This window comes from Centroberyx affinis, unplaced genomic scaffold, assembly GCF_046629955.1.
Source record: "Centroberyx affinis isolate AG114_WGS23_722 - 3 ecotype Tasmania unplaced genomic scaffold, CSIRO-AGI_Caff_v1 ptg008254l_1, whole genome shotgun sequence".
Lineage (NCBI taxonomy): Eukaryota > Metazoa > Chordata > Actinopteri > Beryciformes > Berycidae > Centroberyx > Centroberyx affinis.
This window is the reverse complement of record NW_027284107.1, coordinates 10001-23429: the sequence shown is the minus strand read 5'-3', so window position 1 is coordinate 23429 and position 13429 is coordinate 10001. Positions and strand designations below refer to the sequence as shown.

At 47.6% G+C, this 13429-nt stretch overlaps 2 protein-coding genes across 2 annotated transcripts in view; one reads left to right on the top strand and one right to left on the bottom strand.

Moving 5' to 3' along the window:
- Window positions 1-1358: 1358 nt before the first annotated feature.
- Window positions 1359-3572, bottom strand: LOC139640057 (interferon regulatory factor 2-binding protein 2-B-like). The gene is made up of 2 exons (XM_071514217.1): window positions 2577-3572; window positions 1359-2243 (listed from the first exon to the last, which is right to left on the bottom strand). Exons 1-2 carry the CDS (start codon window positions 3343-3345, stop codon window positions 1474-1476), a joined length of 1539 nt encoding a protein of 512 aa, XP_071370318.1. The 5' UTR covers window positions 3346-3572; the 3' UTR covers window positions 1359-1473.
- A 7166-nt stretch (window positions 3573-10738) lies between these two features.
- Window positions 10739-13429, top strand: part of LOC139640058 (uncharacterized) — a 4173-nt gene continuing 1482 nt past the window's right edge. Inside the window, exon 1 of the mRNA XM_071514218.1 lies at window positions 10739-10764. Within this exon, the coding sequence (XP_071370319.1) occupies window positions 10739-10764 (26 nt within the window). The remainder of the gene's footprint in view (window positions 10765-13429) is intronic.

Genomic DNA, 13429 nt, shown 5'->3' with positions numbered 1-13429 from the left:
AAAGAAACCAGAAAATATTCACATTTAAGAAGCTGGAATCAGAGGGTTTTGACTTATTTTTCTTAAAAAAATTACTCAAACCGATTAATCGATTATCAAAATAGTTGGCGATTAATTTAATAGTTGACAACTAATCGATTAATAGTTGCAGCTTTACATTTGTTGTACTTCAGCCATGCCGTGTGCTATCGTTTTGTTATTACTGTATGTTCTGCTTGTGATCATGGTCTTGAGCCACATAAATAAATGAAATGAAAACATCTCACTGCTACAGGTTTGATTCTCTGCCACTCTTGTCAGTAAAATGAGTCAAAAAACCAAAACAATAACCCACTTTCTATATCCAGTCGCATTCAAAAGCAGTAAAGACATCAGAAGTGCCGGGGCCCCTTTGAGTCGTAGCAGTGTGTGTGTGTGTGTGTGTGTGTGTGTGTGACACCCGCAGGGCGAGCCGTGGCGTAAACACCGGGCCTCGCCGCTCCGAGCCACGCAGCTCATTTTCCACAGCCGGGCTATTTATAGGAGCAAAGAAAAAAAAAACCCTCCTGACCGCTCAGAGAGGAGGAGAGAGGAGAGGAGAGGAGAGGAGGAGAGAGGAGGAGAGGAGAGGAGAGGAGAGGCTGATTTACTGTATGCTGCCCGGACGTTTATGCAACACTTCTTCTATGGCAAGCTCTCTCTCTCTCTCTGGCCTTGACAACACACACACACACACACACACACACACACACACACACACACTCCCAAATCCCTCCCCCTCCCTCCCTCCCTCTCTCTCTCTCCTTGACTTTTCTTCCACCCACTCTTCCCTGGAAGCCAGTTTGTTCTTGTTGGAAGCGATTGCATCACCGCCCGACTGATCCAGCGTCAGTACACTCAATAAGCAAAACCACACACACACACACACACACACACACACACAGGAGGTATTATTACAAGGTCAGAAATTGTATTTGGCAAGTTTTTTTCTTTTTTTTTTTAAACAAGTGCAACAGCTAGAAGCATTTTTCAATGTTATTTTTTTTTTTTTTTTGCCAAGTGCTTAGATTAGTCACATTCTATGTTTGACAGGACTGTCACCAGACCTAAAGTACACTGATAGAACATTGAAAAGAAAGAGGTGCGATGGGGGGGGGGGGGGGAGGGGGGTTATGATGAGTACATACCTTTTATCTTCAAAAATATAGAAACACAACGTATTGAAAAAAAAAAAAAAAATCAAAAAATTATACAGCCATGTTTACGAAGTCTACACTTCCCTTGGTGTCCAATATGTCCAATATGTCCAGTATGTACATGTGGGTCGGGTCCCGTCCCGTCCCGTCCGCCGCTCCCCGTCCCGTCCGCTGCTCCCCGTCCCGTCCCGTCCCGTCCCGTCCCGTCCGCCCCGTCCCGTCCGCCGCTCCCCGTCCCGCTGCCGTCTTCGTCTTACAAAAAGAATAAAAGGGTGAAGCAAAGCGGCCGGTGAAGCTCTCAAGGGTCCCTCTCCTTTTTTACTTTGACGTCCCCGGCCAAGATGGTGGCTATCTCCCCCTGCATGAAGGCCCAGGGCACGTTGGAGCCGACCAGCGGGCACTTCTCCCCGCTGGGGCAGTACACCTCGCCCGTCGCCCCCTGCTGCTTGATGCTCTCCCTGGAGCAGGGGAAGCAGAACTTGTGGGACGGGACGGACGGACACTGGACGAAGTGCGTGTCCTCCAGCCGCTCGTGGCACAGGGTGCAGCAGAGCGGCACGCCGCCCGGCGCCACCGACGAGTCCGGGACGCTCTGGGGGGGCGCGGCGTGGGGGTCCGTGCCGCCCGGCGCGTGGGAGGAGGGGACGGCGCCCCCCGCTCCGCCCGGGACGTCCCGCTGGGCCAGCCTCCTCTGGGAGGCGGAGGAGGGCGACAGCGGGCTGCCGCTGTTCCGCCGCCCGCCCCCCGCCGTGGTGGAGTGCACCTGGTTGGCGTCCTTCGGCGAGCCCGTCCCGCCCGCGTTGTCGGCGGCCAGGATGAGCGCCGCCATGGGCGACTGGCCGTTCTGCGCCGTGGCCGCCTCGGGGGGCGTGGTGCGGGAGTGGGGGGAGACGGTGGAGGGGGGGGCGGCCGAGAAGCCGGGCAGCGAGGCCGGCGGCATCTTCAGCACCTCGGAGGGCGAGGGGAGCCACGGCTGGCCCTCCACGCCGTTCAGCTTGGGGGCGCCGCCCTCGCCGTCCGGCTCCGGGGACGCCTTCCTCTTCATACTGCGAGGGTGCTTCCCCCTGTCTGAGGCAGAGGAGGAGGAGGAGGAGGAAGAGGAAGAGGGAGGGTTAACACAACACCCCACACACACACAAACACACCAGCATGCTGCTCTATGAATAATGGAGCACAGGAAATTTCTCAATACACAAAGTGGATAATGCTTCTTTTATGCAGCAGGTCCTGGGGCAGAGAGGTGAGCGGGTCCATCCAGCAGACAGTTTACCCAGCAGGCAGTCTGCTGCGCGTCACCGCCGTGCTGAAAACTGCTGACACATAATTTCAGCGCTGTTCAGTTCCTGTTTTCTTACTGTGAGCCAACTCAAAATATTCCAGCGCTGGGAAAAATAATCCTACCTGTTTTTGAGGAAGTGGCGCTCGTTTCATATCCCATCACCCGCTGCATGGCGGCGTGGTCTTTTTTAAACCTGCTGTCGAAAGTGTGCAGCGCCATCAGGTCCCTGACTGTTTTGCCTTTGCTTATCCACTCCTTGTGGCTGTCCGTCATGTCCGACATGCTGTCCGGTCTGTGTTTGTCTTTCAGCTCGTCCGGCCGCTTGCCGTGCTCGCCGGGCGCGGCCAGGACGCCTTGAAGCCCCATCTGAGCCGGGCGGCCGTTCAGCGCGTGGACGGGCATGCCGCCGTTCACCAAAGGCACCAGGTTAGGAGGAACCGTGCTAGTCCTGCGGGGGTTGGGGCTTTGGCGGTTCAGCTCCGGCGGGTCGTCGGGTTTTGGAAATCCGTTCGGCACCGGGAGGCCGTTCGCCTGCCTCCCGGCCTGGTACTCCGGTCCCAGCCGGGGCGGCCGGTCGGACAGCGGGTAGCGGTCCAGCGGCTGAGGCGGACGGGAGCCCGGGTCTCCGGCCGAGTGGTTCATCGACTGCATCTCCTTCCCGGAGTGCTGAGGCTTCCCCGGCCCCGGAGACCTGCCCTCCTGGAAGCCGTGGGCTCTCTTCAGCTGCCGGGCGGTCTCAATAACAAATTCAATCCGGTCGGCCCCCTCGTAGTTGACACATCCCCGGCAAACGGGCTCGGTAAAATCCCAGATCATCGCCCACGGCATGCGGGGCAAGTCGCACAAATAGCACGACTGCCTTCTGGAAGCAGCGACCGCCGCGGAGGACATGTTTAACCCCAAAGCAAACACCAAACTCTCCACAACGTCCTTCGTTTTGTTTATGCGCTGGAAGGAAGAAAAAAACCCAACAGTAGGTTAATTATTTTTTTGTAATTTCCCGTAGAAAATAGCAGAGTTACACCGAGGAGTTCATGGTAGCTGTGTTCGTTGCTACGGCGCGCCTCCGTCTAAGCTCGCGCTACAACTCAGCTCGAGCTCTCAATGTAGGGCCGTGACGTCAGCGTCGACACTCGGCTCGTGCTCCGGGGTTCTATTTACTGGATTCTTCGACGACCCCTCGGGCGCATGCTCACCGTTTCTCTATCTTTATCTCGAGAGTTTACACCGAAGATCGTCTATGTGTGGGAAGATGAATCACTCAGTAGAGCAGTTCAGTCACAAATAGCTCCTCTACCTGGCGTCATGCTGAAGGTCCATGGAGAAATGCCTGCTGAAAGAAAGAAAGAAAGAAAGAAAGAAAGAAAGAAAGAAAGAAAGAAAGAAAGAAAGAAAGAAAGAAAGGCCTGCTGGGAAATAAAGTCTAAATCTATAGGAACCAGCTAGAAGCTTGTTGTGGTGTGGCTGTAGATCCATTCAGTAACATTCTCAGTAAAAGTGAATAGTGTGATAAGGTGGATTTGTTTCCAAATGTCTTGTCTCTACTCCAGTTGTATCTTAAGTGACTCCACACTAAAACACTTGTAAATTGTATTTAGTTTTGAAATACAACAATGCCGTTCATATTGTCAATATTTCAGCACAAATGTGCTGGTGCCAAATTTATCTCAGTAAACCTTAAACCTGCAATAAGCGATTTCAGACCCTATAGCCAATCCTGAAGCTAATGTGTGCTATGTGGAGATTTCATTGAGACATAATGATGGCGGAATCGATGAAGCAAGCCGGTAAACTTGTTAATCTAGTAAATGTGTTAAACTAATAAACTTGTTAAACTAATAAACTTGTTAGTAAACTTGTTAAATTAGTAAACTTGTTAATAAACTTGTTAAATGAGTAAACTTGTTAATAAACTTGTTAAATTATTAAACTTGTTAAACTAATTAACTTGTTAGTAAAATTGTTAAATTAGTAAACTTGTTAAACTAATAAACTTGTTAAACTAGTAAACTTGTTAAACTAATTAACTTGTTAGTAAAATTGTTAAATTAGTAAACTTGTTAAACTAATAAACTTGTTAAATTAGTAAACTTGTTAAACTAATAAACTTGTTAAACTAATAAACTTGTTAAACTAGTAAAGTTGTTAAACTAGTAAACTTGTTAAACTGTTTATTAGTTTTACAAGTTTACTAGTTTAACAAGTTTATTAGTTTAACAAGTTAGTAAAGTTGTTAAATTAGTAAACTTGTTAAATTAGTGAACTTGTAAAACTAGTAAACTTGCTACCTGCCTCTTCACTTGTCATTGTGGGACATGTGACCTTCAGCGGGAGAAAGATCAGTCAAAGAGAGACTTGTCTCTAGGTACGGTTAGCTTAGCTATAAGCCTTTATGCACGGCCCTTCGCTAGGTTTGTCCTTTGGGGTTTCCGTAGTCCAGCAGCATTGTTGTACTTTATTAACAAATGTGCTGTGGTTTCTGTCGCCCTCTAGTGGTGGAAAATTGCTTAGTGCAGCTTTAAACTTTTCCCACAAGAGGTTTTGGTCTCAGTAGCTAATGTCACTTCTTCTAACGTGTGTCCTTATGGAGATTTTCAAAAGAATTGTGTCGTTAACAAATATAATGGATATCAAACAGGGTTTTCCTAGTGATTGACAGGTCGCTGATTATGGGCCAATAGCAGGCAGAGCTGTGGTTCTGCGACCCAAACTCCGCCCCCTCCACCTTGGCTCCGCCCTCTGCCTCTCTTTGGCTGCTCCGGCTCCACAAAACGTCAACATGGCGGCGACCGTGAACACAACCTGCAGCTTCAAAACCTTCAGAAGACGATGAAGGAAGAAACTCACTCCTCCATCTGTTTACAGTCTGTGGTGACGACTGGGCAAATCAGATGAGTCAGCAACTTGACAGTGACAGCTGACTAGATGTTATCTTTAGCTACCTAAGAATGTGACATTATCTAAACAAAAAATCAGTAACAATAAAAAAAAAACATCATCAACAAAAATTAACAATAACAAAAACCGTGGCGAAATGATCAGATTCCCTCCTGCAATTTTGCCTCATGCAGAGACAGTTGGCTATAAGCTGTGCATCATTGTTACCATAGCAACCAATTTTGTAAAATCTATGTAAAATTTTGATGAAAAATACTCAAATGTTAAGTTCTGGCTCTGGATGTTTACAATAATTTAATCTTGTGTGAAATTTATTCCAAATAATCCTTTGATGCTTTAATGGCAGATATCTGCAGCAGGAGGCCATGCCGTTTCCTCTGCTCAGTTTGTGTTCCTCAGAATTCGTGGCAGAGTGGGAGCTCTCGCCCTTCCTCCTCCTCTCTGCCCACAGCGGCAGCCACGCAGCCAAAGAGCTTTTCTAAAAACAGCGTGCAGGAGCAGCTGACAGCAGCAGACAGAGGCACAACCAGGGTTTATTTTAGAGGAATCCACATTTTGTGTTTCACCTCACCGCCTGCAGGACTCACTCTGCTCACTCTGCTCACTCTGCTCACTCTGCCCACTCTGCCGCTAAAGCTCAGGAGGAAACAACAAAATAAAAACGACACATCAGTATTCTGGAGGTTTTGTGTGTTATTAGGAGATAAAACATTAATAAGCTTCACAGTGAAAGCAGAAAGTGTGTTAAAGTCTCGTCGCCCGCGAGCTCAGTTCACCTCCTGTGTAAATCCCTCTGTTGCATTCCAGTCCAGTGCCAGACAAGACGTCACCGAGCGAGCAGCCAATCAGAGAATTCAGCTGCTGTTGCCAGGCAAACTGTCTCTCCCTCCATTCAGCTGCTGCTGGCTGCTCACTGACGGACACAGCGGGGAATAAAGTGTGACCTGCAGGTTAGAATGAAGCAAACAACTAAACCAATATGAACAAAATCAATTCTACTTTTATCATTAAAGTATTAACTATATACGTGTTCATTTCTGCTTTTCCCCCTGGAAAGCCTCCTGCCATGTAAGTTACAGTCTGATGACATTTACTATGAATTCATGTCATGCAGATTTATTTCAGCCTAAAAAAGCTGATAAAAGCTGTGTGTTTGTAACGTGTCACCAGTCTGAACAGACAGCCTGACATCACCATGGAAACAAACCCCTCTTTCATCTCATCAGCACATAATACAGCTGAGGCGGCACTTTACCTGCATGTGTAAACAGTGGAGTAGTGTGAACAAACCTGAAGAACTCACTTTACTGAACCTGTGAGCCTGGTGTGTTTCTACTGAAACCTGCTGTGATGTGCAGAAGGCTTTGACTGATAAAGTTTTTTGAATGCCGAGACGGATACTGATATTTTGCTTGTAGCTGATATTTTGTGCTGATTTTGATGCCCAAAAAAATTACAACTAGTTTACAAGTCTCTGCCAAAACGTTCAAATTATGAAATTCTGTGAATGTTTTTAAGGTTTTTTTCTCACCACATATTACAGCCGTTAGCTGCAGTCAAATGTGCAGCAGCAGCCGTTTGCTTCCTGGACCCTGAACACACATGAACTGAGTTTAGGCAAATCCCACAGAGACGGACGAGAGAGAGGGGGAGAGAGAGAGAGGGAGAGAGAGAGAGAGGGAGAGAGAGAGAGATAAAACCACTGAAGACAGGAGAGAGGGAGAGAGATAAAACTACTGAAGAGGGGGAGAGAGAGGGGGAGAGAGAGAAAGAGAGAGAGAGATAAAACTACTGAAGAGGGAGACAGGGAGAGAGAGAGGGAGAGAGAGAGATAAAACTACTGAAGAGGGAGAGAGAGGGAGAGAGAGATAAAACTACTGAAGAGGGAGAGAGGGAGAGAGATAAAACTACTGAAGAGGGAGAGAGAGGGAGAGAGAGAGATAAAACTACTGAAGAGAGAGAGAGGGGGGAGAGATACAACTACTGAAGAGGGAGAGAGAGAGAGACATAAAACCACTGAAGACAGGAGAGAGAGAGAGAGAGAGATAAAACCACTGAAGACAGGAGAGAGAGAGAGAGAGAGATACAACTACTGAAGACAGGAGAGAGAGAGAAAACTACTGAAGAGAGTAAAAGGGAGAGAGAGAGAGATAAAACCACTGCAGACAGGAGAGAAAGAGAGAGAGAGAGAAAACTACCGAAGAGAGAGAGAGAGAGGGAGAGAGAGATAAAACCACTGCAGACAGGAGAGAGAGAGAGAGAGACACTAGGGTTAGTCAGGGTTTCTAGGTGTTTTCTCTCTCTGTCTTTCTGATCCACTTCATTAACTTCTTCCATGTCTCTGACCTCAGTCAGCTGAGTGTCTGTCTGCAGTAAACAGACAGACAGGATCGTCCTTTTGCCACAAAACACTTTTAATTTGAAATCAGCAAAATGACACAGCAGACTTCCTGAATGCAGACTGATGTAATTAGCGGTCGGTTATTCAGAAATAAGTTTGTTTTGAGCTGATATCAGATTGATGTGCAGGTCCTGAGGTGATGATGCGGCGTGTTTCCACCTGTCTGTTCATCTGTCAGCAGGATATCTATTAAAGTTGAGCACGGATTTGCATAAAACCTGTTACGAAGGTTGGTTATGGACCAGGGAAGAGCTGATTGGCTTGTCATGTGGACTGCAGGGTGTCAGACCTGGTGCAGGTCTGAGAACAAGTTCCGGTTCGCTCAGGTTTTCAGCGTCCTGCAGAACTTCATTCAGCATCTTCTGTTCAACATCTGAGTGTCTGCTGTGCCAATCAGCTAATCCCTCTCAGAAGGCTTTCCCCGTCCCTTTACCCCCTGCAAGGTAACACCCCCCCCCACCCCACCCCACCCCACCCCCAACACACACACACACACACACACACACCCTCACCCCTCCCCTTTAAGTCTCTTAAGTCAGCTGTCTAATCAGTGGAAAGATCCTGAAGGCCTCGTCCTGCAAAATCCCCGTAACCACGTGACTTCAGGTTCAGATGGAAACACACAGACAGGAACTGACAGTGGGACACGCCAACAACACACACACACACACACACACACACACACTAACGTCATGCTTACATGCTATTTTGAGATCTGGATGTCTGTGTTATTGTTAAACCAGAAACTGAATCACTTTGATCAAGTGCAGTAAATATACAGATTTACTGCTGCAGAGCTTTATTGACTCAGTACATATTGACACACACATACACACATATACACAAACACACACACACACACACACACACACACACACAGTATATATGCATAAGGTATTATAGTCAGTTTTCAACAGGTGTGAAGAGATTTATAGTTACATTTTAGGCTTTTAGCTGATGCTTTTTTCCACAGTGCCACAGTAGAAAAAGCTTCACCTCCTAGATCACCTGCATTACAATAAACCAGCAGTAAGGAGGTGAAAGGTCAGAGGTCAGAGTTAGCTAACAACATATGTGACAAAGTCTTGGTGAGTCCTGAGCCCGGTCCTGTCAGGCTCAGGACTCGCTGCAGGACCTGGCTGTGGGACGGGGAGCGGCCTGTAGGCCTGCAGGCTGTCAGATGGGAGTCTGCAGACCGGCCTCTGTGCTGCGGGTCAGACAGGCGGACAGGTTTATTCAGCTGAGCATGGGAGGAAGCCGGCGCCATGGAAACCAGTCCAGAACCAGAGACAGACCTCAGTCCAGAACCAGAGACAGACCTCAGTCCAGAACCAGAGACAGACCTGCAGGAGACACTGAGGACCAAGCTGCTTAACTGTTTACATTCACATCCAGCTGTCAGAGAGATACTCAGGCTTCAGTTCCTATCAGCAACATTACAAGCAACTAATGAGGGGCTTTCAGGTGATGTCACTCCCCTCTGGCGGCCATCTTGGAGGTCCTCAGCTCTGTGAACAGCTGACTGTGTTTCTGTCGTCTCAACAGAATTGAACAGACGGTTAATTTCTGTCTGTTTCTGACTGAACTGATCATTTCATCACTGATCCATCTGATTGATTTAGTGTTTAGATAATGTCAGCTTGTTAGCTAGCTAACCATAGCATCTGGTCAGCTAACCATCACTGTCTTGTTGTTAACACATCTGATTAGCACACTTGCTAACGTATCTAGTAGCAGCTAGCGTTAGCGTGTTCACATTAACATCAGTGTGTTTGCCGGCTAGTTAGCTAGCTAACAGTTTGTTCAGGTTAACTGAGCTGACTCTTCTCAAGCTCCAACTCTTCATGTTTTGGAGTAGAGACTAGGGCTAAAGACAAGACAGTTTACTGTGTCACAGTAACCTACATTTGGAAACAAATCCACCTTATCACACTATTCACTTTTACTGAGAACGTTACTGAATGGATCTACAGCCACACCACAACAAGCTGACTCAGCTGCTCTCTGCTGACAGCTGCTTGATACACATTTACACTTTATTCACTAACACACAGTTCTCCAGTGTTCCTCCATCATGGAGACTCAGCTGCTTCATAGCAGGTTGGTGACTGAAGCCTCTGCAGCAAAGAGCAAAGGTCGAAGTCACAGCAGTCAGGAAGTAGGTGGGATAAATGATGTTGTTAGATACTTAAAATGACTGACAGTTCAATAATTATCGAACAACATCAACAAATGAAAGGAGGTTAATGGGGTCACATGACGGGGGCGGGTCCATGATGACAGAGTGGTGGATGTCCCGGCGGCGTGTTCATCTCTGTGCTCGTCTCGCTGGCCTGCGGCGGAGCGACAGACAGGAAGTCTCTTAATAATTGAGCAAATAGCTTTGTAGCTCGGCTTTGATGTGTTAAACTCCTTTAATTTTTAAACAGCGCGTTTCGTAAATGAAGCGCTGCTGCACACAGCACACGGCTTTGATGTTGTGGAACAGATGATGCGTTCTGGGCGAAAAATAAAACAAATTGCCTTTTTTTTTTCTTTTTTTTTTTTTAATCGTGCCTCGATCGGAGGCAACTTGTCTCCGTTCCAAATAATTAGGAATTGGCCTCGTATTCAAATAGAGGAACAGATTAGCCTTTGCAATCCCCGCAGGACAGTCTGTGAACGAGACGCTTAATTGAAATGCAGTTTGAGACGATATTCACCACATTTTGGCAGTTAATGATGTCTGTCAGAGCCAATAAGGGACAGAGCGAGACTTCTGCCAAGTGTTCCTGTTAAATACAAACTGTCAAAACCCAAAACTGCTTAAGGAGCCAGATCAACACACGGCTGATGGATCCTCCTCAGATTCTCCTCTCTTCCAGCTCATTCCAGGAGTTTATTCTGTGATGAAGAGTTGTAATTTAGTTTCTTGGTGAACCCACTTTTCCCTCGGCCTGCCTCGTCTACTTCTACTGCAGTTAGCGGTCTCCTACATTTCCCAGAATGCCTTTCGACGACACCAAGAGAAGGTGGAGAGAGTGATAGAGATAGCGTAGTGAGTTTTTTCAGTTGAGAAAAAGTGAGAGAGGAGAGAGAACAACGCCATGGAGCTGTGGCTGCAGTGCATGCTGGTCTCTCTCCTGCTCCTGTGGGTGGAGAAACTGGTCTCTCTCCTCGTCTACGATGGATCTCTCCCTGTATGATTGTTGAACGTCTCTTGGTGACAAAATGGCAGCTGTGGTTCTGTGTCAATCAATCAATCAATCAATCAAACGTTATTTATATAGCACCTTTCATACAGGTTAGTGCAGTTCAAAGTCAAAGTTAGACAGAACACATGTAGACTGTAAAAACTTTTTTTGAGACCAATGCAAAAATAAAAAACGATGACAATGCAATACAATAAAAATAGATTTAAAAGCAAAAATATATAATAATAATGTTAATAAAATAACAGATAAACTAAAATAGAATAACATTTTACAACATAAAATAAGTGAATAAAATAAAGTAAATAAAGTCTATAAACCATTCTTAATTAAAAGCCAGGCTGAAGAGGTTTTAATTTTACAAGTGTAGCACAAGTTTTTAAGTGAAGTCAGAGTTCAGAGTTCACCTCCCTCTGGAGAGACAGGCTGAGGATGACTGGTGTCTCTCTCTCTGCTCTCTCTCAGCATCAGGAGCAGGCTGAGGATGACTTGTGTCTCTCTGCTCTCTCTCAGCATCAGGAGCAGGCTGAGGATGACTTGTGTCTCTCTCTGCTCTCTCTCTGAGCATCAGGAGCAGGCTGAGGATGACTTGTGTCTCTCTGCTCTCTCTCTGAGCATCAGGAGCAGGCTGAGGATGACTTGTCTCTCTCTGCTCTCTCTGAGCATCAGGAGCAGGCTGAGGATGACTTGTGTCTCTCTGCTCTCTCTCTGAGCATCAGGAGCAGGCTGAGGATGACTTGTGTCTCTCTGCTCTCTCTGAGCATCAGGAGCAGGCTGAGGATGACTTGTGTCTCTCTCTGCTCTCTCTCTGAGCATCAGGAGCAGGCTGAGGATGACTTGTGTCTCTCTCTGCTCTCTCTCAGCATCAGGAGCAGGCTGAGGATGACTTGTGTCTCTCTCTCTGCTCTCTCTCTCAGCATCAGGAGCAGGCTGAGGATGACTTGTGTCTCTCTCTCTGCTCTCTCTCAGCATCAGGAGCAGGCTGAGGATGACTTGTGTCTCTCTCTCTGCTCTCTCTCAACATCAGGAGCAGGCTGAGGATGACTGGTGTCTCTCTCTGCTCTCTCTCAGCATCAGGAGCAGGCTGAGGATGACTTGTGTCTCTCTGCTCTCTCTCAGCATCAGGAGCAGGCTGAGGATGACTGGTGTCTCTCTCTCTGCTCTCTCTCAGCATCAGGAGCAGGCTGAGGATGACTGGTGTCTCTCTCTGCTCTCTCTCAGCATCAGGAGCAGGCTGAGGATGACTTGTGTCTCTCTGCTCTCTCTCAGCATCAGGAGCAGGCTGAGGATGACTGGTGTCTCTCTACCTGCTCTCTCTCAGCATCAGGAGCAGGCTGAGGATGACTTGTGTCTCTCTCTGCTCTCTCTCTCTGAGCATCAGGAGCAGGCTGAGGATGATTTGGTGTCTCTCTGCTCTCTCTCAGCATCAGGAGCAGGCTGAGGATGACTGGTGTCTCTCTCTGCTCTCTCTGAACATCAGGAGCAGGCTGAGGATGACTGGTGTCTCTCTCTGCTCTCTCTCAGCATCAGGAGCAGGCTGAGGATGACTTGTGTCTCTCTCTCTGCTCTCTCTCTGAGCATCAGGAGCAGGCTGAGGATGACTTGTGTCTCTCTGCTCTCTCTGAGCATCAGGAGCAGGCTGAGGGTGAGTTGGTGTCTCTCTCTGCTCTCTCTGAGCATCAGGAGCAGGCTGAGGATGACTTGTGTCTCTCTCTGCTCTCTCTCAGCATCAGGAGCAGGCTGAGGATGACTTGTGTCTCTCTCTCTGCTCTCTCTCTGAGCATCAGGAGCAGGCTGAGGATGACTTGTGTCTCTCTCTGCTCTCTCTCAGCATCAGGAGCAGGCTGAGGGTGAGTTGGTGTCTCTCTCTGCTCTCTCTCAGGGTTAATCTCATCACTCATCACCTCAGCGTCTCACTGTCAGGATATCCCCAGTAATGAACCGCTTCCTGTTTACGAGACGTTTCTGCTCCTTTCCTTCATCCTGCAGCTTTATGACTCTGGCAGCGGGCCAGCAGCCTGTTTACCGTTCCAGCAAACAAATCTGCATCTCATTTGCATGTGAGTCAAACTCAGCCCGCAGCCTCCGGTCGTCTTTAAACACCAGCGAGGTTCCACCTGGCGCTGACTGAGCGCGCTCCAAACCCTCAGCTCTCCACACACACACACACACACACACACACACACACACAGGCTGACAGCGCTCCTTCAGCTGATCAATAAGCGTTAACGGAAACTGATGCTGATTGGAAAAAGTTATTGTGCAGCATGGAGCGGCTTCACTAAGGCTAAACAGACTGTCACTACTTTTTAATGCAGCTTTGCACACCTGCTCCTATTTATTTATGGAATTGTTTGTGTTTTTAATGTAATTTTATGTGAGTCTTTCATGGGTGTATGTTTTTATGTTGTTTGTGAGCTCCTGACCTCAGACAATTTTCTATCATTATGTGATAGACAATAAAGTTTTTTTTTAATCTTGACAT

Coding starts and splice junctions, on each gene's coding strand:
- LOC139640057 (XM_071514217.1), bottom strand. CDS start 3,345: ATGTCCTCCGCGGCGGTCGCTGCTTCCAGAAGGCAGTCGTGCTATTTG. Junction 2,244..2,576: donor CGCCACTTCCTCAAAAACAG/GTAGGATTATTT, acceptor CCTCTGCCTCAG/ACAGGGGGAAGCACCCTCGC.